Source organism: Girardinichthys multiradiatus, chromosome 18 (genome assembly GCF_021462225.1).
Source record: "Girardinichthys multiradiatus isolate DD_20200921_A chromosome 18, DD_fGirMul_XY1, whole genome shotgun sequence".
NCBI lineage: Eukaryota > Metazoa > Chordata > Actinopteri > Cyprinodontiformes > Goodeidae > Girardinichthys > Girardinichthys multiradiatus.
The window spans coordinates 37,918,842-37,941,870 of NC_061810.1; the positions used below are offsets into that span (position 1 = coordinate 37,918,842).

Below are 23,029 nucleotides of genomic sequence, written 5' to 3' on the forward strand. Positions count from 1 at the left end.
TTTGTTGGTCATTGCTATAACTTTCCATTTAGAGATTATGGGAGTTAGAGATTAATCTTTTTAACAGGGTTTTCCTTCAATTAGGCTTGTGTTGCACAATTGCAACATAAAGAGTAATATGAGCTTTAATCACAAGGTGATAAAGTCTAGTAAGAGGGTTTTAAATCGTCATACTTCCCAAAGCAATAGTCTAAACTTTTGCACTAAACACAGAACGCAAAATGATTAATTAATGTGTAGGAGGGCGTTCAAAGTGCTTCACAGAAAAAAAAAAAATACAATTAATGAAAGATTATATTAAATTGTGGAAAACTCTTATTAAAAGGTATGGGTTACATAATAATAACCAATAAAATGCTAACTAAATTCAAATAAGCAGCTTGAAAATTAGCTTTTGCTTTTACATGAAAGCTGCAGTAAAGAATTATGTGTAGACGTAGCCAGCAGTTTTAATGCATCTCAGGTTTAGAGGGAACTGAACCTAGAGCTGAGGAGCGGAGAAAATAAATGTGATTGTTTAGTCCCCAATAGACCAATAAAGAGATTTTAAGATATATAATTCTAGAAACAGCAATACAGACACCATTACAATAATCTTCTCATTTCTGACGATTTTTGTCTTTCTTCTGCTAAGCAGGAGGATATTCTAATCCATCAGACACTGTAAGGGACAGTGGTCATGTGGTGATATAAAGTTGTGTGTCATCAGCATTGATATAGTAAGAGATGCTGTAATACTTCATAATCTGAGCTAGGGAGAGTATGTAGATATTGAATAAAAGTGGCCTGAGAATGGAGCTGTGAGGAATCCTACATCTCACCTACATCACGTGTGAGATTTATAATTGCCACTGACCTTAGTTACATTTATGAAATAATGTTCAATTTCTGCAAAACTTTAATTTCTACATTGCCTGACAGTTTTATATTCATCAGTTTTCAAAGCTTTCATACTGGCAGATACTTCAGAATTTGTTTTTTTTTTTTTTTTTACTTTTTATGATTCCGTTTTATGAACAGTTTCAACCACGTTTTACTTTACAAACTTAACTTTAAAGTTAATGAGTATAATTATGATTTGGTTTTAATTATTAAGAATTTAGTACTAACGGATCGGAGCGGTTCCTCTTTGAATCGACTGGAGCCAGATCACGACACTCCACCACAAAGATGTGAAACTCCCGAAGCCGTTGGATGTAGTTGATGGAAAACTGGATTGTTCCTTGAACTTCAACAAAATCCCCGCTGTACATGGTCATCACACTTCCACTCAGCTGAGAGCAGACAAAAAAAAAAAAAATTAGAATTTGATCAGTCCAGTTGTTTACAGTTTTATGAAAATAGGAGGTTAAGTTGTGTGAAGAAAGGTTCTGGCATGAAGGAAGAATGTCTATTTGTAGTGGCTATACCAGATTTACCATCTTAGGATCATATGCGGTTGTAGCTCAGGAAGTTACAGCTTGAAGTCACTTCACCTTTACAGTATGTTTTTTTTAGCTGGAAATCTCTCATTCCAGCATTAAGGGAACCTGGAGACTTTATAGAAATTTCAAACTAACGACATTTATTAATTTAGGAATTTCACCAGCCTTTGCAAACCAAAGAGCCATTTTTGGCTTTGCTTCTACTAAAGATTTCTCTAGAACCACAAATGAACCCTTTGGAAATAGATTATCCATCAAGTGTTATACCCACCACTTCATGGTTTCGTTGATAAAGAACCATAATTTTATTTCTTGGTTTAGGTTTTAGAGGAAAGGAAAATGTCAAGCTGTCAAATGAGAGAGAAATCTTTTGTTCTCAATACATTCCCCTTTTTTGAAAAAAGAAGAAGAAACATGTCTGTGGAACAATGACCAAAAAATACTAAAAAAAAGAAGGATTCCTTGTACCACAATGTCTTGCGAAACCACAAACTCCTATATAATACTTAAAGATTATTTGGGATAGACCAGCACAAAGAAACAAAACTGAGAGGTAGACAGAAAACCATTCATGTTTTTGGACTTAGTTTTACCAATCAAAGTCTGAAAATGTGGAGATAATCATCCACTTTTATTATTTTAACGCGCAAGAAATCCTCTGCAACCAACTGCTACCACAAGTCACCTAATCAGTAAATAGACTCCACCTGTTTGTATTTTAACTTCAATATAACTCCATCTGTTCTGTGAAAGCCTCAGAGGTTTGTTAGAGAATATTAGTGAACAAACAGCTAATAAAAACAGAGGAACACAGCAGAGAGATCAATGGTAAAGTTGTCAGAGTTTAAAGTAGACTTAGGTGATAAAACAACATCACAAGCACTGAACACCTCACTGAGCAATGATCAATCCATCATTTAAAAAATGGAAGAATGGCACAACTCCTAAGCTAAAAAAAAGCTACAAAACAAAAGTCCATTTAAGCTGAGTGGCCATGCAAAGGAGCAATCATCATAGAAGAGTCAAAGAGTGGCATGGTAACTCCAGAGGAGTCACAGAGATCCACAGCTAAGGTTTTTCCAAAAGTTGTCTTTTCAATAAGATAATTATTACTTGTTTACACCACAAATCTGGCCTTAACGGAAGAAGGCTATTGTTGAAAATAGTCATAAGACGTCATGTTTCCCACAGGACCAAGTAGGGAACACGGAAAAAATGTGGAAGATCAGGGTAAAACTGAACCTTTTGGCATATAGGCAAAACACTATGCATTGCTGGTAAAACTATGATGCACCCGAACACCTAATTTCTACCATAAAACCCCATGGTAATGGCAGCATTGTGCTTTAGCAGAGACAGGGAATCCAGTGCAAATTTAAAGAAAAATGGGATATAGCAAAATACAGGACAATACTGGAAGAAAACCTGATTTGAGACAGGGGCGGAGGTTCCACAAGGACAACAACCCAAAACATGCAGCCACAGCCACAAAAGAATGGTTCACAACGACCTATATCTGAGTGAGAATTTTGACAAGAAATGAAAATTGAAGTGCTCCATTATTTCTGACTGAGCTGGAGCTATTTTGTACATAAGAATGCACAAAATCTTTAGTCTCCAGATGAGCAAAGCTGGTAAAGACATGCAGCTGTAACTGCACCGAAAGGTACTTCTACAAATGAGTGACTCTGTGATGCTGCAAACATGTATCAGTTTTAATCCAATTCACAATTGTGCATTACGTTGTGTTAGTCTCCTTCCCAAAACAATACAAGCAATGAAGTTAGAAGTTGAGAAACGTGACAAAATGGGAAAAAGCCAGACCGGTAGCTTGTGATGTTGTTTTATTACTATTTATTTATTGACATTTATTGTATTTACGTTATTCTGCTGGGGAGCTTTAGTGCAATTTTTGCATGAAAATACATGAAAACCCTGTTAAGATTAAGAACAAAAGCAGTGTAGCAGGAACTGTTTATGAAAGCAGTGAAGGATGCTCATGCATAAGCAGTCCATTCAGTAGTGTGTGAACATACAGAAGACACAGACGTCATGCCAGAGGAGCTGCTCAGAATAGTCATTGAGCTGCCTGTTGTTTGTCTTCCTAGAGGGTTATTGCGCTCACAGGAGTCAGTGTCAATGTCATGGTCCTGAAACACAGACAGTAGGGGAAGAAATCTCTGTGCACCTGGAGGCCATGCAGGATTTGTCCTTCTGGACTTAAGGAAACAGGAAATGTTTTACCTCCTTCTGTAAGAACGAGGGAACAGATTTGCTCATCTTCTTTAAGTGGTCCGGATCCGAAAAAGAGGAGGAGGAAGGCGAAGAGACGGTTGAAACTATGGAGTATCAATTGAGAAACAAGTGAATAATTAGTAAATTTGCCATACGGATGTCAAATATCCGTCATAAAGAAGGTTTAGTGCATTTCTACCTTCACTGTTGTGCCTGAGATCAGCAGCCGGGTCTGCTCTCCTTTCTTGTCCTGCAAAAACAAAGAAAACCAAACAGTAATGCCACTTACCTCTACAGATGCACAACATAGAAAAGTTCTGGGGTGAAGGACGTGCTCACGTGGTGCTACAGATGCAGTGATGTCCTCCATACTTTTAGCCAAATTTTTAGGTCGTGTCTCTGCTCGCCGCAGCGCCTTCCTCACTGGATTTTGCTCATCTTCATCATTTCCCCCTGCATTACAAAAGAAAAGGCTATGATCTTGGCGAGACGATAGATTTTCGCAAGGAGATGTTATTTGACAGCTCAGTGCTCTTTCACATTAGACCAATGAGCCAGAATTTAAGCAGATGCATAAATATAAATACAATAAAATGCTGAATATTAAATATCAATTCCATAAACTTTTAAATAATGTTAAAGGTGAATGTATTTTTTCAATAATATCCCAACACAAAGTTGCATTATCAAAGGTCTAGTCTATATTTATAAGATTTTGGATTTACTCAATAATTTAAAAAAATCTGACTTCATTGGCTTACTGCTTTTTTTTCCTGTTAACTAAAATATTGTTTTCAAGATTGAAAATGTCTGCATAATTAAAGTGCATTTTAATTTAAGCTGAATTTTTTAGGTCTATGCACTAAAGCATTATAGTAATATCATCGTTGTACTTGAAGTGGTGCTTTAAAGCGTCTTGTGTTATTGTTTTATTCAGTGTGAATAGTGTTAATTTATATTCATTTGGTTGGGAAAGCGTTACACAGTAAATTCAATTCAATTCAAAAATACTTTATTAATCCCAAAGGGAAATTAAATGTTGTTATAGCTCATATTATGAAGGTTTCCTCAAAGAGCCGTTGTAGATGCTGATGGCTGTGGGCAGGAAGGATCTCCTGTAGTGCTCTGTCTTACAGCAGATCTGAAGAAGCCTCTGACTGAAGACACTCTGTTGTTGTAGGACAGTCTCATGAAGAGGATGCTCAGGGTTCTCCATAATGTTCTTCATTTTATGAACAATCCGTCTTTCCACAATGATAAAATGATGTAAATGAACCCTCTATTCTCACAGCTGATGTGTTTGACGCAGAAATAATGGGTAAATTTCCAAATCTGAACGATTTTGACATGGGACAAGATCAGGATGGCCAGAAGTTTGCATCAGAGCATCTCCAACACTGCAACTGTTTTGACGTGTTCCTGATCTGAATTGATCATTATCACTGCAGAAGGATCCGATGATGGAACAGTGGTAAACCTGTAACAGAGTCATTCTTGTATGCAGGGAGCAAAGGTTAATGCTGTTTTTGCTAGAACGCTGTCAGAATACACCTCAAATTAGTTAGGGTGCCCAATGTAGTCAGAATGCTATGCCTTATGGGGTCTGTTTGAGACCACATGGTAGGATGAGAATCATCCAACCACTGACGCCACACTGAAAAAAACATGGGCCCATTCATTTAACAGTAAGTAACATCCTGATTAGGTGATTTAATGCATCAGAAAGCAGGTTACATTTATAAATCTGAGGATGTGAACTGATGTTAGTTACAAGCTGATGGATAATATGTTTACATTTTTACATTATTGTGCAGATGAAGTATTCATCAGGTTCAGATCATTTCACCTTTTTTGGCAATTTTGTAGTTTTTGGTGATTTTATTCTGACATTTTTAGGTATGAAAAGGCCAAGGGGCATTTTGTACTGGCCGTAGGTGTTGTACTGGCCGTAGGTGTTGCTAGACCTGGACATTAGGCGACTGAAACCCAGGATGCTTTTCCATCATCTCATAAAGAAAGACAAATTCACATCTACAAAACAACTGTGTAAAGCCCCAGAAATGGGAGACGTTTATAATATAAATGAGACAAGATGCAGCAGCAGCAGATGAGCTGATGGCAAAAATCACCACTGATATAATTTAAAAAAAAAGCTTATTTTCGCTCAGACTTCGCGTGAGATTTTAGTATAAAATTGCTGTGTTTTCAGGATCTAATAATTTAACTTATCCTGTAAGGATTTGATCATTTTTAACTGTAACCTTTTCAGAACTGAGAAAAGCAGAAACAGACACTTAGTTTAGACCTTAAGAGCAATTTTTGTCAGACAGAATAAACAGAAACTCAGATTAAGAGACCTTTTTTTTTTATATCACAAAAATGATTTGATCAAATCACCAAAATACTTATATAACTATAATCAATCACAAGTTTTATTTTTTCTGATTTCTTTACTTCAGCTGATTAAAATAACCAAGTTAAAGGGTTGTACATTTTTTATGTTTAATTCACCTCCATTCAAAGACTTACTCTTTGGCATAAAACTTGTACAGTATAAACTGAAGTAAACTGATGCCCAGTAGTAATGTAAATGGGTAGAAAATGGTTTGTTTACAGACTGGATTGAACTGGAAGACGGTTGAGATAAAATAGGAATAGAAACCAGCAAACTGACCCGGAGCTACTGACAATGATCAGAGACACCAACTTTCATCAAGGCTTGTGAAATTTTGTTTTTATGGGTTATTTATTTTTATTTTACTTCGTTAATGTATAACTTTACATTAGTAAGATTTTTGTAAGTATTTAAAATAAAATCTTGGAAGTACCGCTTAATTCTCCCACAGCTTCATATATTTCTGTTAGGATATTTTAATTTACATATTTTTGTGACAGTATTATCTGAAGTGCCATCTGTTTTACTTTAGCTCCAAAAATAATATTTTCAGCCAAATATTTGTACAAAATCGATGTAATGTAGATAAATCTCACAGCGTTTAAGGTTTAGCTTTTCACCTGCACTCATTGCTCTTTCACAACTTTTTGTTTTAGGGTGTGGCAGTTTTAGAAATATTTTTTCCTTTTTAAGTTTTATTTGTTTTGTAAATTTTATGTGTAAATGTTGTTTTGGCTTATTTTAAATATATTATAGCATCACTACAGACATTTAAATTGTCTTTCTAGCATTCTTTATATGCAGTTAAAAAAGTTCTTCACTTCTAAAAGAAAAAGTGATATTTTCTCACAACTGAAACAGAGTTTAATCACCCAGTTGCCACTTTGCTAAATGCATTGTCTTCACTGAGCACATTAACAGCAGATCTAATCATTGTTGTGTTCATTGTGTCACATTTACTCTTAAACTGCTTTTTTTTTAAGCAATAGCAGATTTTCTAGAAATTTAGCTGCCATATGTAATACTCATTTACCACTGGATCTTTGGAAAGAGATTTCAGTTCAATATATGATGTCTTGCAGACATAGCTTTATTGGTAAACAGGTAAATTTACTGCATAGGTAAACCTATGGTTAATATTTAACAACAACCCAGGAGAAGAACTCAGATTTATGTAAATGTTAGAAAGTAAATATAAAGTTAGTGCTTACGATTTGAACTGCTCCTCATGTTGGACCATGTTTCTGATGTACTGCTGACAGAAGACTCTGGGCCTGTGTCTGAGCTGCTGTGATTCGGCCACACTGGCCACTGGCTCATCTTGTTTGTCTTCTTGCCATGACGCTCCTCTGAGCCCACAGGCATGCTGGCCTTTACTGGTCCACTCAAATCAAGATCGTACCCAGACTTGACTTCTGGGCTCTCTTCATTTAAGGCTGGTGCAAGTGTAGTGTGAATGCTGGTCTTGTCTGTCATTCCCAGGTAGTGGCGGTAGTCTGTTGGAACAAAAGCCCGCGCTCGTGGAATCACAAACTCCGGCTCGAGCTGTCTGTGCTTTCTGCTCTGAGACCGGACAGGGCTTATGTCTATTCTCAGTTGGTTTGGATCTTTTTCTTCATCAACACTTAGAGCAAACAGGCTCGTTGCACGACGCAGAGAACTTCCACGGCTGCTGGAGAAGTGGAAACTCTCTTTTCTGCTTTTCGGAGATCGAATCTCTTTGGATACACTGCTTTGAGGCTTTGTGGACTTCTCTTCTTGAGTGAAGTCCTTTGGGTTCCTTTTGGTCTGTTTTTGCTGCCTTGGCTCAGCTGGTATATAACTCGGCAAGTTACTTTTGTCATCACTCTGTAACTTTGACCCAGATCCCACCTGTGCATCATGTGGAGACTTTGACCGACTCTGAGGAGAAGGAAACGACTTCATGACAGCTCCTCTTGTTTTCCCAAGAGCAGGATTTACATGATGAATCTCTGGATCTTTAGACTTTAACTCCTGGGATGAAAGCTGAGCACGGAGGGGCTCTTTCCTTTTGGGGCTTTTGGTTTTGTCAAAGTTTAATGACACCCTGGAGTCAGAGGTAGCCTCGTCCCAGAACTCCCGCAGAGAGGTAAACTGAGCACGACTGGTTCCAAGACTGGGATTCACCTTATCTAACCTATGACTCAATGGTAGGACAGTAAAATTTTGGTATTCCTTGTTACCACCTTCCTCGTCGCTTCCTGAATCATTTGCAATTGATCTCAAGTCGAACTCAGACTTCGTGAATCTTTTAGTCAGTTTTGCCTGATTTACTCCACAGGTCACTTTCCCCTCTCCAGGAGCTTTAGGTTTACCGGTGTAAAGCACTGGCTTCTTCAGCTCCTGCTCCCAAAAAGATTTCAGCTGCTTTATCCTCTCTGCTGTGCTTTCTTGGTGTTGTGATGGCTGCCTGTTTGAACTGCCAGTCCTGTCCCTATTGGCTGCATCATCTTTTCTTTTGGGAGATAGGCCTGAGTGTACGTTTTTATCCTCGATATCTCTCAATGTCATGTCTTCAACCATTTCTCTGTAAATTTTGGCTTTTGTTGTGCCTTGCTCCTCATTTTCATCCAATAGTGAGCAGTTTCTGGGCAAACTAAGCTTTTCGCAGTCTAAACCAACCTTCGTTGGGAGGTCTGCATATAGCTGAGATGCAGGAGTGGTCTTGAACAGAAGGTCTTGCAGTAATGATTCTTTGTATCCTGAAATGCTGTGTGGGTGTAACTTTGGTTTGACTGCAGAATCGTTCATGAACTCTTGATCTACAATTGTCCTTTCTGATTGGTTTGGTCTGTTTGCACATAAAGCTTCCCCATCCAAAATTCTTCTGTTGGCAGACTGGGGATTGTTCGTGTATTTTTCCACAGCTTCTGGGTGAATACAGTTCACCATTTTTATTTTTTTGTTGTTCAATGGCTGCTGCTCTCTTTCATTACTAGGATCTGGGGTGTGCTTACCATAGATCCCCTTTCCACTGTACTTTCCAGGAACAAATTGTATATCAGACCCTTTCACTGCAGAAACCTGAGCAGAGATTACTACTTTGTCACAAGGCCTCACAGATTTGCTGATAAGTATCTTTGGGCCCGTGTTGCTTTGCTCCCAGAATGATTTCAAATGAGAAATTTTCATTGGCTGGCTTTCATCACAAACATCTGTAATGTCTTGCGAATGCAAATCTTGAGTATCAAGCAGCTCCTTGCTTCCTTTTCCATTATCTTTATTGGTGAGTCTATGTAAGTGGTTCTTACTTGTTTCAAATCTATCCCCATTTCTTTCACTGATGTCTCTGTCAAACGACTCTTCCTCCCTCGATTTGCTGACAGATATGTGCCGATCAAAGCTATTGCAGGTCTTTGGTGTGTCCTTTGAGTCCAGCCAATCGCTGCTGTCCGTGCTGCGGTTGAACCAGTCGAGCACCTTTGTAATAGAGTCCTCCTCTTCACTAGTGGGACTTGTTCTCTGAGTGGACAGTTTGAAAACATTAATCTGATCAGACTTCTGAGCTTGCTGATTGGACTTGTCAATGAAGTGGAGATCATATGACATAGGAGGAATTGGATCTGGAAAAGGAAGAAGCACAGAAGATAATTACTCAAAGGGCTGCCACATCTGTGGTTTGTTTTAATTTATTACATTTTTCAGCATCAAAAACAGCTCACCTGCAAAAGAAAATACATGGTCATGCTAAAGTATTCACACCCGACAAGCTTTTCACATGTTACAACGACAAACGTTAATGTTTTTCATGGGGATTTTATGTCATAGACTAAAACAAACTAGTTAACTTATTGTAGAACCATCTTTGCAGGTGTTTTGGAGTATGTCCCTACCAGCTTTACACATATAGAAATTTAAATGTTTGTAGTCCTGACCTCAGCCTTCTTGAGGTTTGTGTTGAATTAAAGTGGAGGCAATTCTGGATTTCTCATCTAACTATGAACACACTCTTAAACCTTGTGGAACACCTTCCAAGACGAACTAGTCTTTCTACTGACATTAACTATTTAATGGCTTTTTATGTGTGTTACACCCTGAGTCAGACAACATCTTTGTTGTTTAGAGAGTTGTAACAATTGTCCTGTTGGAAGGTGGTCGTCTGCCCCAGTCTCAAGTCTTTTGCAATTTCTAACAGGTTTTCTTCCAGTTTTGCTCTGTTGTGTTTAGCTCCATTTTCCGAACAACTCTGATGCTCTTTTCCTTTCCTGCTGAAGAAAAGCAACCCTAAAGCATGATGCTACAATCACCATGTTTCAACTGTGGAGAGAATATGTTCAGGACAATGTGCAGAGTTAGTTTTCAGTCATGAATAGCATTTTACATAAAGGCCAAAACATCTTTTACATGTTTGCTGTGTCCCCTTTATGGCTTGTGACAAAATGCAAATGCGACCTTCTTTCAACAATGGGTTTGTTCTTGCCACTCTTCCATAAAATCCAGATTTACTTTAAATCGTTCACCACTATGCCGTATGCCCATGTCTTTCACATAGTTTGTTTTCTTCAAATACTGGCTTTTTCACACGTATCATGTCAGGACTGGATGCTTACGAGTCCAGAATCTTATTCCTCTGCTTTCTACGCCATGTGTGCCGAAAGCTGTCTTGCATTGTCCTGTTAAAAAATGCGTGCAGAATATGCCCTGAGGGCACCATATGTTGCCCTAAACATTTTTGACTCTAATACAGCTATCAGCAAAGTCTAAATGACCTGAATAGTCATTTTCATCTTTGATCCAGAGCACATGATATTCATTTTCATCCAAATAAAATAATAACCAGATTAGTAAAGTTGAAATACAGACATTTCTGCCCATATTAAATGCATTCATTATGTTATAGTCTACCCATAAATTTCTTAGATAACAGTATAACCAATGTCATCTGAGGACAACAGGAGTCAGATTTGCTTTTAAACCACATCATCGTTAATTTAACTTGTTGACACCTCTTGAAAAAGGATGTGTTTAGCAGTGTTCAGCCTACTGAGAGCTTTTATTTTGAAATGCTCAGTAGGATTTGCATGAATAGATGAATACTGCTAAGTTAAAATCAAGGTAATGTGACACCGGACATGAAATACTCTGGGCTCTGTCAAAAAGAATTCATTCAAGGTTAATGAAAAAAGGCAATATTTGACTCCATCTTTAAATGGTATCCCTGATAAAGATGTTAACCCATTAACATTTTTTGTGTATATCTAGGGACTGGGATGACCATAGGGAAGGGTTGATTCTGTGTCTGACCTACCATTTATATGGTGATTAGATTATATGTTTTGGATCATTAACTCGCTAAAAGACCCAATGGTGGCCCATTCTCAGTTTTCTGGCATAGTCCATCAGATATTTATTCATATTGTCCTGGAATTTCAAAGAGTTTATGATGCTATGCACTCCAACAGTGTTCCGATGGCCTTTGGAAGAGAAACTGGCCGACAGCACAGTTTATCTGCCATGCTAAAAAAGGGGGATGAGAAGCTTTCCTACATTATCCTCTAAATTATCCTTTGTTTTATGCCAGACCAAGAATATTTGTTGCAGAAATGCTCAGTCTTAAAATTAACAGACCAAACACACGGTTTCAGGTAAGGCTCAGCAAAATTTAGCAAACTCTCTTTGTTACCTTTGTGATTTAGTGGCATTCTTCCCAAACAACCACTTGATATATAAATGGTGCCTCATTGTATTGAAAACTTTAGTGATCCCAAGATATGACTATTGGCTGTTGTTCAAGATGTTATTTTTTTTTGAGAAATGTGAGACTGACCCTTTTGTTATTTTTTATCAGGAAATTCTTTTGCCAGGAACTCTCCCAGGGAGGCCAAAAAAAATTTAAATGTCACAGAATAAATCACAGAAAATGCAACAAGGCCTTATCAGAGTATCATTAAAGCTGAGAGAATTACAAAAAAGATGATCTCATGATTAAAAGTGAACTCACCCACTGTGTTTGGAGGTAAACTCATCTCTTCCTGTCGCCCTGCTGTTTCAATGCTGCTGCTGGTGCCCTGAATGTTTCTGCTGGATAGGTTGAAAATGTTAGAGGCTGCATGCACTGTTTGATCATCTCGAGCTTCAACCCACTGTTCTGAAGTTTCTCTGTCAGTGGTCACTTCAGTCCTGGTGTAAGCAGCGGCTCTAAAATATGACAGAGAGTTCAACCTGGAATCTTAGGAGGCTCTGGTTAAATACATCAAGTACATGTTTTTACTGACCGCTCTCTTGTTATAGAAGCAATAGCCTTGTCTCTCTCCAGACTTGAATTAGAGGAAGCCTGAGATACAGCACACAGTGGCTGCTGGAAATTTGTATCTGCTGCTTTGGAAGGCTGAGCCGAAGCCATCACCGGAATATAAACACTTTCCTGAGGTGTTTCATCTGTAATCTTCAGACTTGACTGGTTAGAGCTCCCGATGGATCCCTGCTGGCGGCTTCGTCTCGGGGCAGGAACAATCCCCGCAGGCCTTACCTGAGCATGTAACCCCTGCTGGTCGCTGCTTTGAAATTGACTGCTGCTGCGTCTTGACAGGAATGTCCTCTTCTTCGGTACGGGCCTGAAACCTGTAGAGGAGCTTTCTGATGCGATGGAGCCCCCCGAGGTCTGACTGGACTCCCTGGTCGGGTGAGTCTTCAGAGGCGAGATCGGCTCTGGGTGGAAAAAAGATAGTTAAGGTTTCACTGTGACTTCTATTACAAATATGCTTGTTCCAAATGTCAGTTCCAACCTGACTCCAGTGGGTCCTGGTCCAGATGGGTGGTTGTATGATTATTTTCAGGAGGTTCAAAAACAATGAGGGAAGCACGATTAAAAGGGTTGGGTCTCGGCTGGAAGGGGAACAAAAAGGATGAATGATTTAATTTGCAGCTGCAGCTGTGCTACAAAAAAACTAAAAAATGCACAACAGAGAGCTAACATCTTATTTCTAAGACAAATGCCTACCATTTTAGGTGAACGAATGGTTGAATATCGATTTTCTTTTTCTGCATCACTGCAGGGAGAAAATAAATAGTTATTATTCTTAGATAAAAGGGATGATTTCACAGGGTACAATGTAAAACATGATCTCTAATAATGTTGACACAAATACCATTTTAAGACTGCAGTAAAAGATTATTTTACAGACTCCAGCTCTTCTTATTTTCCTTGAACGTGAATACTAAGTCAAGTTTAAAATATTGGTCTAAAAGAATCTACAAGCCTAAAAATTAGTTGATATTGCCTTTTTAATTTTGTAAAATAGTTTGTATACACCTGTGGGTTCTCTGCTTTAGTTAATAAAATATGAAGAAAGCCACCCATATATAAAGCAATATTTACAGCCCTTACATGCTTTAGAAACTTAGATATTCATCTTTAGATCAAAAAACATGTAATAAAGTCTGTAAACTTTACTTTTTCCAAACTTATAATAAATGTTGGCTTTACAACATAAAACAGAGATGAAGATAGGGGAGCTTTAGAAATGCTGTTCATCAAAGATGCACAAATCTTCATGTAATCAGTTTTTTTTGGTTTTTTTTTAGATTTTTTTTTTTTTTTGCAGCACTATAGGCCTTTATTTTTGTTAACCCAGGATAGCTGCGATGAGGACTGAAGCCTCTGTGTATGGGTCACACGCTCTAGCGCTACGGCATGCGCCACTCCGACCTAATCAGTTCTTAATGTTATCTAAGAATGTCACAACTCTAAATGGTCCTGACAACCACAAACTTTAATGTATTTTAGGGATTTCATGTAAACAACCAACAGAAAGCCATGCATAATTGTGATGAGGAAAAGGAAATATGGTTTTTAAAATATTTTACAAATATCATAATAAGCGTGTGGTTCATGTGTACTCAGCCCCATACCTCTAAAAAAAATCCAGTGTGGCCAATGGCCTTCAGAAGTCCCCTAATCGGTTGAGTCTCTTTGTGTGTAATTTATTCTCAATATAAATCCAACTGATCTGGAAAGACCTCAGATGCTGCTTAGAGAACATCAGTGAACAAACAGCATCAAGAAGACCAAGGAATACAGCTGACAGGTCAAGAATTTATATTTAAAAATGAAACAGATTGAGATCTGTCTGCTGTGGGTCTGCTCTGCTCCTTCTGGATGGACCCATTGGATCAAAGGAATGATGAAATCCTATTTAAGGTATTTCTGAGTAAGATTTGTTCACTGGCACCAGAGAGCTAGTTTCAAGGTGAAGCAGACATCCAACTTAAGAAACACATGGCTTAAAAATAGAAATAAAGTAGTAATAAAAGAAATAAAATTTGTTTTTGGCCTAAGCACACGAAACCATTTTGATGGAAACGTTTCAAACAAGGCTGCACGGTGGCACAGTTGGTAGCACTGTTGCCTTGCAGCAAGAAGGCTCTGGGTTCGATTCCCAGCCGGGGGTCTTTCTGTATGGAGTTTGCATGTTCTCCCCATGCATGCGTGGGTTTTCACCGGGTACTCCGGCTTCCTCCCACAGTCCAAAGACATGCCTGTTAGGTTAATTGGTCACTCTCAAATTGCCCTTAGGTGTATGAATGAGTGTGTGCATGGTTGTTTGTGTGTTGCCCTGCGATGGACTGGCGACCTGTCCAGGGTGTACCCCGCCTCTCGCCCGTAGACTGCTGGAGATAGGCACCAGCTTCCCCACGACCCACTATGGAATAAGCGGTAGAAAATGACTGACTGACATTTCAAACAAGACAACATGATACTGTTTGTCAGTTGATAATAAGAACTATGGTGGGTAAAACTTGCTCATTACTCTACATCCTTGGGTCATGCTCTTGTTGCTACTACAGCAGCAGGGGTCTCTGATGTTTATTCATTCCTCCTCATTTTTCTTATTGTTTTCATAATAAATACTCAAAAGTCACACAGCTGGGGTTTGCTGCCTCATACCTGAACCTCTGCCATAACATTGAGTAATCTAAAACATTTATTCTCTCAACATTTCTATTTCACAAAACTTTGTGATCTTTATGTAGTTTTTCTTTATGAAATCTAATCACGTTGATCAGGATTATAAATTTTAACATGGTAATTTTAAAGGTAGACATCGATTCTCTCAAAAGTAAAATTACTGCAAGGTGTTCATGACTAGCTTTGTTTACACCCTCATAAATAACTACAGTACCTTCCAAATGATTCACACTACTTGAACTGTGACATTTTGTCACCTTATAACCAAAAACATCAACATGTTGCATTGTGATTTTAGATAGACCAACACAAAGCAGCATATCATTTTGAAGCAGAAGAAAAAATATACATGGTTTAAAAAATAGTTTTCACAATTAAGAATCTGAAAATTGTGGCATGCATTTGTATTAAGAACATTTGAGTTCATACTTTGAGAACCACTATTCACTGCAGTTACAACTGCAGGTTGTTCCGGTTATATCTACTGACTGAAATCTTTGCCCATACTACTTTGCAAAATTGCTCCAACCCTAACCCAGATTGGATGGATAACATCAGTGGACATCAACATTTAGGCCTTACCACAGATCTGGACTTTGACTGGACCATTCTAACACACAAATTTTAACTAAACTATTGCATTGCAGCTCTGGTTATATGTTTACCCCCAGCCCCCACTTTGTTTCACAGTGGGGGGCCTGGGGTTGTTCAGGATGATGGCGGTTATTTTGTTTTTGTGAAATCCGCAACTAATAGTTGTCAACAAATTCTCCCACCTAAGCTGTGGCTATCTGCAGCTCCTCAAGAGTTACCATGCAGCTTTTGCCTGCTTCTCTGATAAACTATTAGGCTCCCGAAAATTAAACTGAAAACCATGTATAATGTTCCTCCCCTTTCATAATTGTCCACTATTTTGGTCCATCACACAAAGTCTCAATAGAATCCACTAAAGTTTGTGGTTGTAACAAGACAGAAGTTCCAGGGATATGAAAACGCCATGGCACTGCAAATCAAGAAAACATCACTTTAGACAAATTAAATATAACATAATATACACTAACTCCAAACAAGGACCAAATAAAGTAAATGTGGTAGATTAGGATAGAAGATAATGAGCGTAATCTAATTAATATGATTATATTTAAAACTCATGTGAGGCACTAATAAATTAAAAAAGTACACAGTAACTGCAGCCTTCGTCAGAATGTAAATACCTGACAAGGATTTAGAGAATTTACAGCCCAGCCAAATCAAATATTGACTTTGTTTTCATTGAAATGTGCTGACAGAGTCTCAGCTGTGCCCATAGTTACAAAGTATGGAATTGTTTTATTATTTTGAATAGTCTCAGTGGGGTAGCAAGCCCATTTCAAAGAGTTTTAGTTCATATACAATGTTAAACACGTTGCTTAGCTATTGATCTATTCACTTTGGAGTGCACAGTAAGTAAGTTATAAAACAGACTTTTTCCAGGCAGTACCACCTATGTTTACATAAGCTGAGTCACAAGACTGTCTTCATACTGACAGGGCCGACATTTAAAGGCAGAGAGAAAGAACGTCTTCCAGATGTCAGGGAGCCTGTCTGAATCTCAAAACAATTTTGAGAAGATATTATTTTAATGATAAGACATTATCATTATCAGAATTGCGAATTGAAAACAGGGTTAACATCTCTAGACTGATCAAACTGATAGTGTACTTCATCTCCTGTGGCTGTGATGATTGAAAACACCTCTCCGGTTTTGGTGGAGACACTACATCTGAGCCACGGCTGCTGGATGTCTTCGTTCTCTCGAGTCGAAGAGACCCATCTGCAGCGGAAAGGAGTTGTAGAGTTGTAAAGTTTACTCTCAGGTGCTATTATCAGAAACAGTTATTTGAGTTACAATTTTTCTAGGATTAAAAATAAACACTGAAATCAACCCTTTGTCAACAGCACAAAGAAAGCACACCTAAACTAGCCGCCTTCCCTTGCCTCATGGATGCCAAGATGATTTCTGACCCGTGGATTTTGTCGCTGTGTCTTTGAGACTTGGCCTCGTAGAACCATTCCCCTGACAGGTACTTCAGCTTGCCATCTGACTGAGAGCCACTGTGCAGAACATTTTCTAATTTCCTGTCATGAAAAAAAAAAAAGTAAGATTTTTGTCTGGATTGTCATGAAATAATGTTGACTTAGGTCTGCATTGACATAGTTTTAAGACACCTTTAAAGTTAAAAATATGAGCTGACATTATAGCAAATAGCAAACAAAAAGGAGACAGACAAAATCATTTGTGTTGTTAGAATTTTCCAATAAGAAATCTTGAAAAATGCTGCTTAATATTCAAATAAAAGAAACCAATGAGTTTAAAAACACATAAAACCAATATTTAAAAGAAAATGCTACAAAGATGACAAGCAAATTCAAAAAGTTTTAACTTAAACCAAACACAAACAGGCAGAATTGTGTTTACAGTGAAAGAGAGACTGCATTGGCTGCTGCCTCTTCCTGTCTGCCTGCGTCATGTGACCTGCTCTGTTTGAGGTGCTCAGACAGCTGTCGGCATTAAACGAGAGCTGCTAAAACACTATTCAACATTTTACAGCGTTCAAAGCAAAGTACCGTACTTAGTTTATAAGCAGGAAAACAACTGGAACCGCATTGAAATCTGTTATAAGCAAAATCAACAAGTCATATGAAAACGGTTAGCTAACAAGCTAACATGGCTAACTTAGCCTAGCACTTCAGCAAACTGCACGAAAACATTGTTAGCTATGGGAAAGCTGGTAATTTATTTCAAGTCCATTATACATTGATAAATATAAGCTGTCCAGCAGAAACTACTGGCACAAAGTTTCACATGCTGTCCAGAAACTGAACTGATGTTGCTGTACCTAAAAAGTCACTGGTGAGTGAGTTAAAACTGATTAAATGTGGTATGTTATTTTGCTGCAATTTAGAGTTACTTTGATTTCAGGCTTATATTGTACAATGTATGCCAAAAGCATTTGCTCGTTTGCCTTAACACACATGGAAATTCTTCACTATTCTTCTGGAGGAATGGTCCAGACTGATAGGTGGCAATCACTTTGTTTTCTCATCTGTTCCTGAATTTTATCTGATCAGTGCATAATTTGTTGCTTTAAGAAATCTGTCAGCGTACTTCATGTTGTCAGACAGGTTCTATTTAAGTGGTTAATTAACTCTATAGGTCTGCAGCAATTAGGCTTTGGTGTGGCTAGCGAATTAGAAACAAAACATGTGGTTAATCACAGTTAATTCATTGTTTGGCACAGGTGGCCAGTTAGTTTTTCTCATACAGCCAGGTTGGTTTGGATAGCTTTTTCCTCTTAATGAATGCAATCATCATTTGAAAACTCTATTTTATATGTGCTCAGGTTATCTGATATTAAACGTTGTTTGATGCTCCAAAACATTTAAGAGTGACAAAAAGGCAAACACAGAAGGAATTTAGGCTCTGTGTCTACCTGTGAATCGTCCGAGCTTCTGCTGGCAACAACTTAATGCTCACCCTCTACCGATGATCCACATGGCCCTGTCTTTTAGTGTTTAACCCTTTCTCTCTCCTACACATGGCGATTGACTGACCTTAACTGTTACAAACTCTATGTGCTCTCTTTCAGACTCTAACCTTGAAAACTGGCTCAGAGTTTATCTGTTCTTTCTTTCTAGGTAAAACAACTAAAGGAGCTACATCCATTAACATTTACTTTTCCTTCCCATAGAAAGTACTCCTGGATCAGTGCTTCTGTGTTCTTTTTGTGTCTCTGCTCTGTTCTCTCAAACCCCCAGTCGGTCGTGGCAGATGGCCGCTCACACTGAGCCTGGTTCTGCTGGAGGTTTCTTCCTGTTAAAAGGGAGTTTTTCCTCTCCACTGTCGCTACATGCATGCTCAGTATGAGGGATTGCTGCAAAGTCAACACCAGTGACTGTCCACTGTCTCTACATGCTCATCCAGGAGGAGTGAATGCTGCAAGTCATTGACTGGATGCAATCTGCTGGGTTTCCTTAGATAGAAAAACTTTTTATCCAATTTGAATAAATAACTGAATCTGACTGCACTGTTCAATGGTTAGGATTAATTGGAATGTATGAACCTGACTGTTGTGAAGTGCCTTGAGACAACATGTGTTGTGAATTGGCGCTATATAAATAAAACTGAATTGAATTGAATTGAAAGGGAAACTACTTTGTGCTGTGGATTATAAAGATAAAGTCAGAGTTTTTTTTGTTATGTTTTTGTACTCTGTGATATTTGATTCATAGTGCAACAGCATGAATCAGTCATTTTTATTAAAATCCCCATCAACATCGTTATATAACAGTTTCACATGATCAATCTCAGGAGAGTAAATTGGAAAACATCTCAGTCGAGTTAAAATGAAATCAAAGAGGGAACAAAACAAATTCCTTCCGTGTAAAAAATCCCCATTCCATCTCGTCTTCCCCCTGGTTGGGGAGTCATGGCCGTCATGTGAGGAAGGGGTAGCAAATTATTACAGGCTGGTGGCCTAATCCTTTTACAGCAGACTGGACAGACACAGCGAGCATTCAGGTAATGAGGTCAATTCTATTAAAACTCCAAATCAAAAGCTCTTTGTTTTACTGCAAAACTCACTTTTTAAATTAAATCAAACACATTTCTAAATCAGGTGTATTTATTGTTTGGCAGTGAACTTTTGCGGCTGAATTGAGATTTGGTTTTTAGAGATGGATCCTCAAATTCTCCTGATGGTCCAAAGGAGAACCAGGAATCAAACGCTTCAGTAGTTCGCATTTTAAGCCTAAATAAGGCGCTTTGAGCTTGTTTGAGGCTATCACAGAGTTTCTGTTCCTCTTTGTTTGTGGGGCAGCCTAAGTGTAATATAATTTCTCTGATCACATTTAGGCATCTCTGCAGCGGAGGCAGCATCCAACCCCCAAATAGGCTATTATTGTGTAATTGTGTCAAGCAAAGACTCTACTTCATAAGGTCTAGTGTTGGAGGGATTAGGCAAGTACTTATAAAAAGACATCAACTCAAATTCAGGAGATTAACTTTAATTTGGGCCAAGAACATTGAAGCTAATGTCAAATAAGCAAGCGGAAAAAAGTCTTGCAGAAATGCGGACTGTTTAAAGATGTTTGAATTTATCCACCTGATTCTCTCCTCCTCAGCCCGCTTCAGTTCGGCATCCCTCTTCAGAACCATCATTATCATCTCCTGCTCCTCCTCCGTCAGGTGGCTCAGGTCGATCATGCTTCTTCCTCCTGCTGCTTTCCCTCAAGTGTGGAAACGCCCAACCTCTGCTGGTTCTGTTGAACAAATACACCTGTTTACCTCCTGAGAAGGATGTATTCACACACAGGTAGTTAGTGCAGTATCAATAAAATGAAAAGGACAGAGAGAGGAAAAAGGTTCTTGAAGAATGCTCTCAAAGCGTACAGAGTTCATGTGAAGGACTACTTAAAATTAAGCCAATAAAGGTTATTTTCAGACTTGTTGCCAACAACAATCTTCTAATTATGACTGATAGATCTTGGTATCCACTGGCTATGTGTATTCTAGAAACATCTGCAACCAGAGTGGGCCAAAGGTTATATGGGGCCCTAAGCAAAGTTTTATTTAGGGCCCCAATTCCAGTTGGAGGGGCAAAATCCGGGCAGTTTAAAATCAAATTAGACTGCTGGGCATATAAAATGTAAAAAAAAAAAAATTATAGGTATAAACTATTGTTTTAGAACTTCTGGAGGTTTGTATCTCAGTGGCTCTCACAGTTCTGTTTGTGGAGTTTGTGGAGATGGTGATTTAGTGTTTAAATATGTTAAATGGAGAGAAATACCATGTTATTGTTTTGTAATTCTAACAGCATGGTTAGTGAATCCCACTGGTTTCTGCCTTGCAACCAGAATGCATTCACCTTAATATTGAGGTCATAAACACATCTGCGCTCTAAATTTCTAAGAAAGATTTATACCCCATGATAAAATGGAAAGGTCGTGACCCCTGATCAAGCCAAAGTGGTCTCATCCGGTTAGAATATATAGAATATTAATTGGGGTGATGAAACCACATTTCATTTTATCAGGTCTCATTTTCATACCTGAGAAAACTGGGTACAAAATGACCAAAACTACAAAACCATAAAATGAACAGTGCTGTTCTTACGCCACACTTCTTGGTGTGCTTTCTCAGTTATAGAGTTCCTAAACGTTTAAGATTCTGGCCCACAAAATAACGGGATGAAACTCAAGATACAAACATTAAACAGGGATTCAATTAGAACCAACTCCTTCAATATACCATCTTTAGTCGTTTCATACTCCACTTCTTGGGTACAAAACAGTGCCCCATCGGAATGTTTCGTGCAAACCATGCATCAATTATAATCCCCGCCACTAGAACGTTTTGTGCCCATTTGGATAACCAGTGATTTAAAATCGACAAATAATCTACTGTAAGGAAATGTGGCTATATGACAGCCAGTAAATACTATCTACAAGCAGGAGGTCACTTGGTGTTAATTTGATCAGTCAAAATAAGTCATCTTTTATAAAGGTCAAGTGTCCCAAGTGGGATCAGAACCAAATGAGAACAGAGTGTACAAAATTTTCAGACAATGATAAACAGTTCAAAGAAATTATATTTTAGATTAGAGGAGTTTCGCGACAATTATCTCCACAATTCAGTAAAATGCCAAATTACAACAAGATAATTTGTTTACACATATGAAATGAGATCACAAGGCTTAGATTCAAATTGGCGAATTGAACCACATTCGTGACAAAAGAAACAGCATCAAAAGCTAGTTGCTTTTATCTATTTCTAAGTCCTTCTTCCGTCTCTCACAATAATGGCTTTTACAAGCTTTTCCCATTACAGTGTTTATTATTAAGTTAAATTTCTGAAGACGATCTCAAGACCCCACAACTGAACAATCCATAAGAAGCAGGTAGTTGATGCCACAGGTAAGACAACTTCTTGTCCTCTCCAAATAATCGTGCTGCTTTTCTTCATCTAAAGGTTGATTCTTAAGACATTTCTGAAGAAATTAATTAAGACGAAAAAGGTACGAATTTACTGCAACGTGAAACTGTCAAATCTACATATGTCACGTCACAAACTATTGGAAAACAGCTGTATAGTTTTTACCTACCTTACAGGCGCCCTTCGCAGCTTTTAGAGCCTCTTATATGGATACATGGATAAATGCACAAAGTTTTAACTTCTCCACCAGGTCTGCTGCCGCTGCTGGATGCGCTCGGACAGGAACTGATAGGGGGCGGACTCTCAGCGTAGGGATGGGGAGGATCTGACAAAGACGAGCAGTGATGAGGAGCAGCCATTGTATTATATCACCTCCATATCATTCTACGGCCTCGTCCTGTGGTTTAATGCAGCTCTGGATGATCATTGTTGGGTTTCCTATCAAAGCACACGAAGAGTGAAGTCACAGACAGGCGTTGATTGTTATGGCCTGCAATGACAGGCAGCGTCCAGCAGGGGTCGCCGGTGCTGGATATGCAGTGCCTGACCGAAAGGGTGCGAGCATCTTCCCGACAGGCAGAATGATCGGGACAGGCTGAGGTCAAACAGCAATTAAAGCCGCGCAACACGAAGCTGTTTCACCATCTGCGCTACAGTTTGGAGGATTAAACATCCCCACTGCGACTCTGAGGTGATACTATGACCTTCAGGACACATTAAAGGATCCGTCCACCACTCTCCTGATGAATTAATACTGAAAACAAATACATATTACAATAAAAAATACTGTTAATAAAAAATAATATTACGTCACTATTTCTGTAAAAACAAACACTGAATTTGTTTTACCGGTAAGTCTTAAGGGCTACCTGCTCTAGTTAAACTAACTGGTATGAAGTTTACTTGCTGTGCAGATTATCCAATCAAATGTTAGGGTCAATTTATCGTTTTTTTTTAAAGTATGTGAAAAAAAGTGTAAATGTTAGGAATCAATGGAATATGCTGGTGTGAAAAACATACACCAAATAAACCTGAGCAAATAAAATAACACAGCGGCAGCTTTAAACTTATAT

General features: G+C 38.4%; 1 protein-coding gene across 2 annotated transcripts in view; it reads right to left on the minus strand.

Moving 5' to 3' along the window:
* Positions 1-22,549, minus strand: part of sytl2b (synaptotagmin-like 2b) — a 29,446-nt gene extending 6,897 nt beyond the window's left edge. Inside the window, exons 1-14 of one of the 2 annotated variants that reach the window (XM_047392401.1) lie at positions 22,126-22,548; positions 20,128-20,284; positions 16,938-17,101; positions 16,685-16,796; positions 13,016-13,064; positions 12,801-12,900; positions 12,291-12,723; positions 12,017-12,213; positions 7,266-9,638; positions 3,999-4,112; positions 3,859-3,909; positions 3,669-3,763; positions 3,461-3,574; positions 1,111-1,274 (exon numbers count right to left, since the gene is read on the minus strand). In XM_047392401.1, the coding sequence (XP_047248357.1) occupies positions 1,111-1,274; positions 3,461-3,574; positions 3,669-3,763; positions 3,859-3,909; positions 3,999-4,112; positions 7,266-9,638; positions 12,017-12,213; positions 12,291-12,723; positions 12,801-12,900; positions 13,016-13,064; positions 16,685-16,796; positions 16,938-17,101; positions 20,128-20,228 (4,067 nt within the window). In that variant the 5' untranslated portion in view covers positions 20,229-20,284; positions 22,126-22,548. Of the gene's footprint in view, positions 1-1,110; positions 1,275-3,460; positions 3,575-3,668; positions 3,764-3,858; positions 3,910-3,998; positions 4,113-7,265; positions 9,639-12,016; positions 12,214-12,290; positions 12,724-12,800; positions 12,901-13,015; positions 13,065-16,684; positions 16,797-16,937; positions 17,102-20,127; positions 20,285-22,125 lie in introns of both variants that reach the window. The other variant, XM_047392402.1, reaches the window with a different exon arrangement.
* Positions 22,550-23,029: the final 480 nt, after the last annotated feature.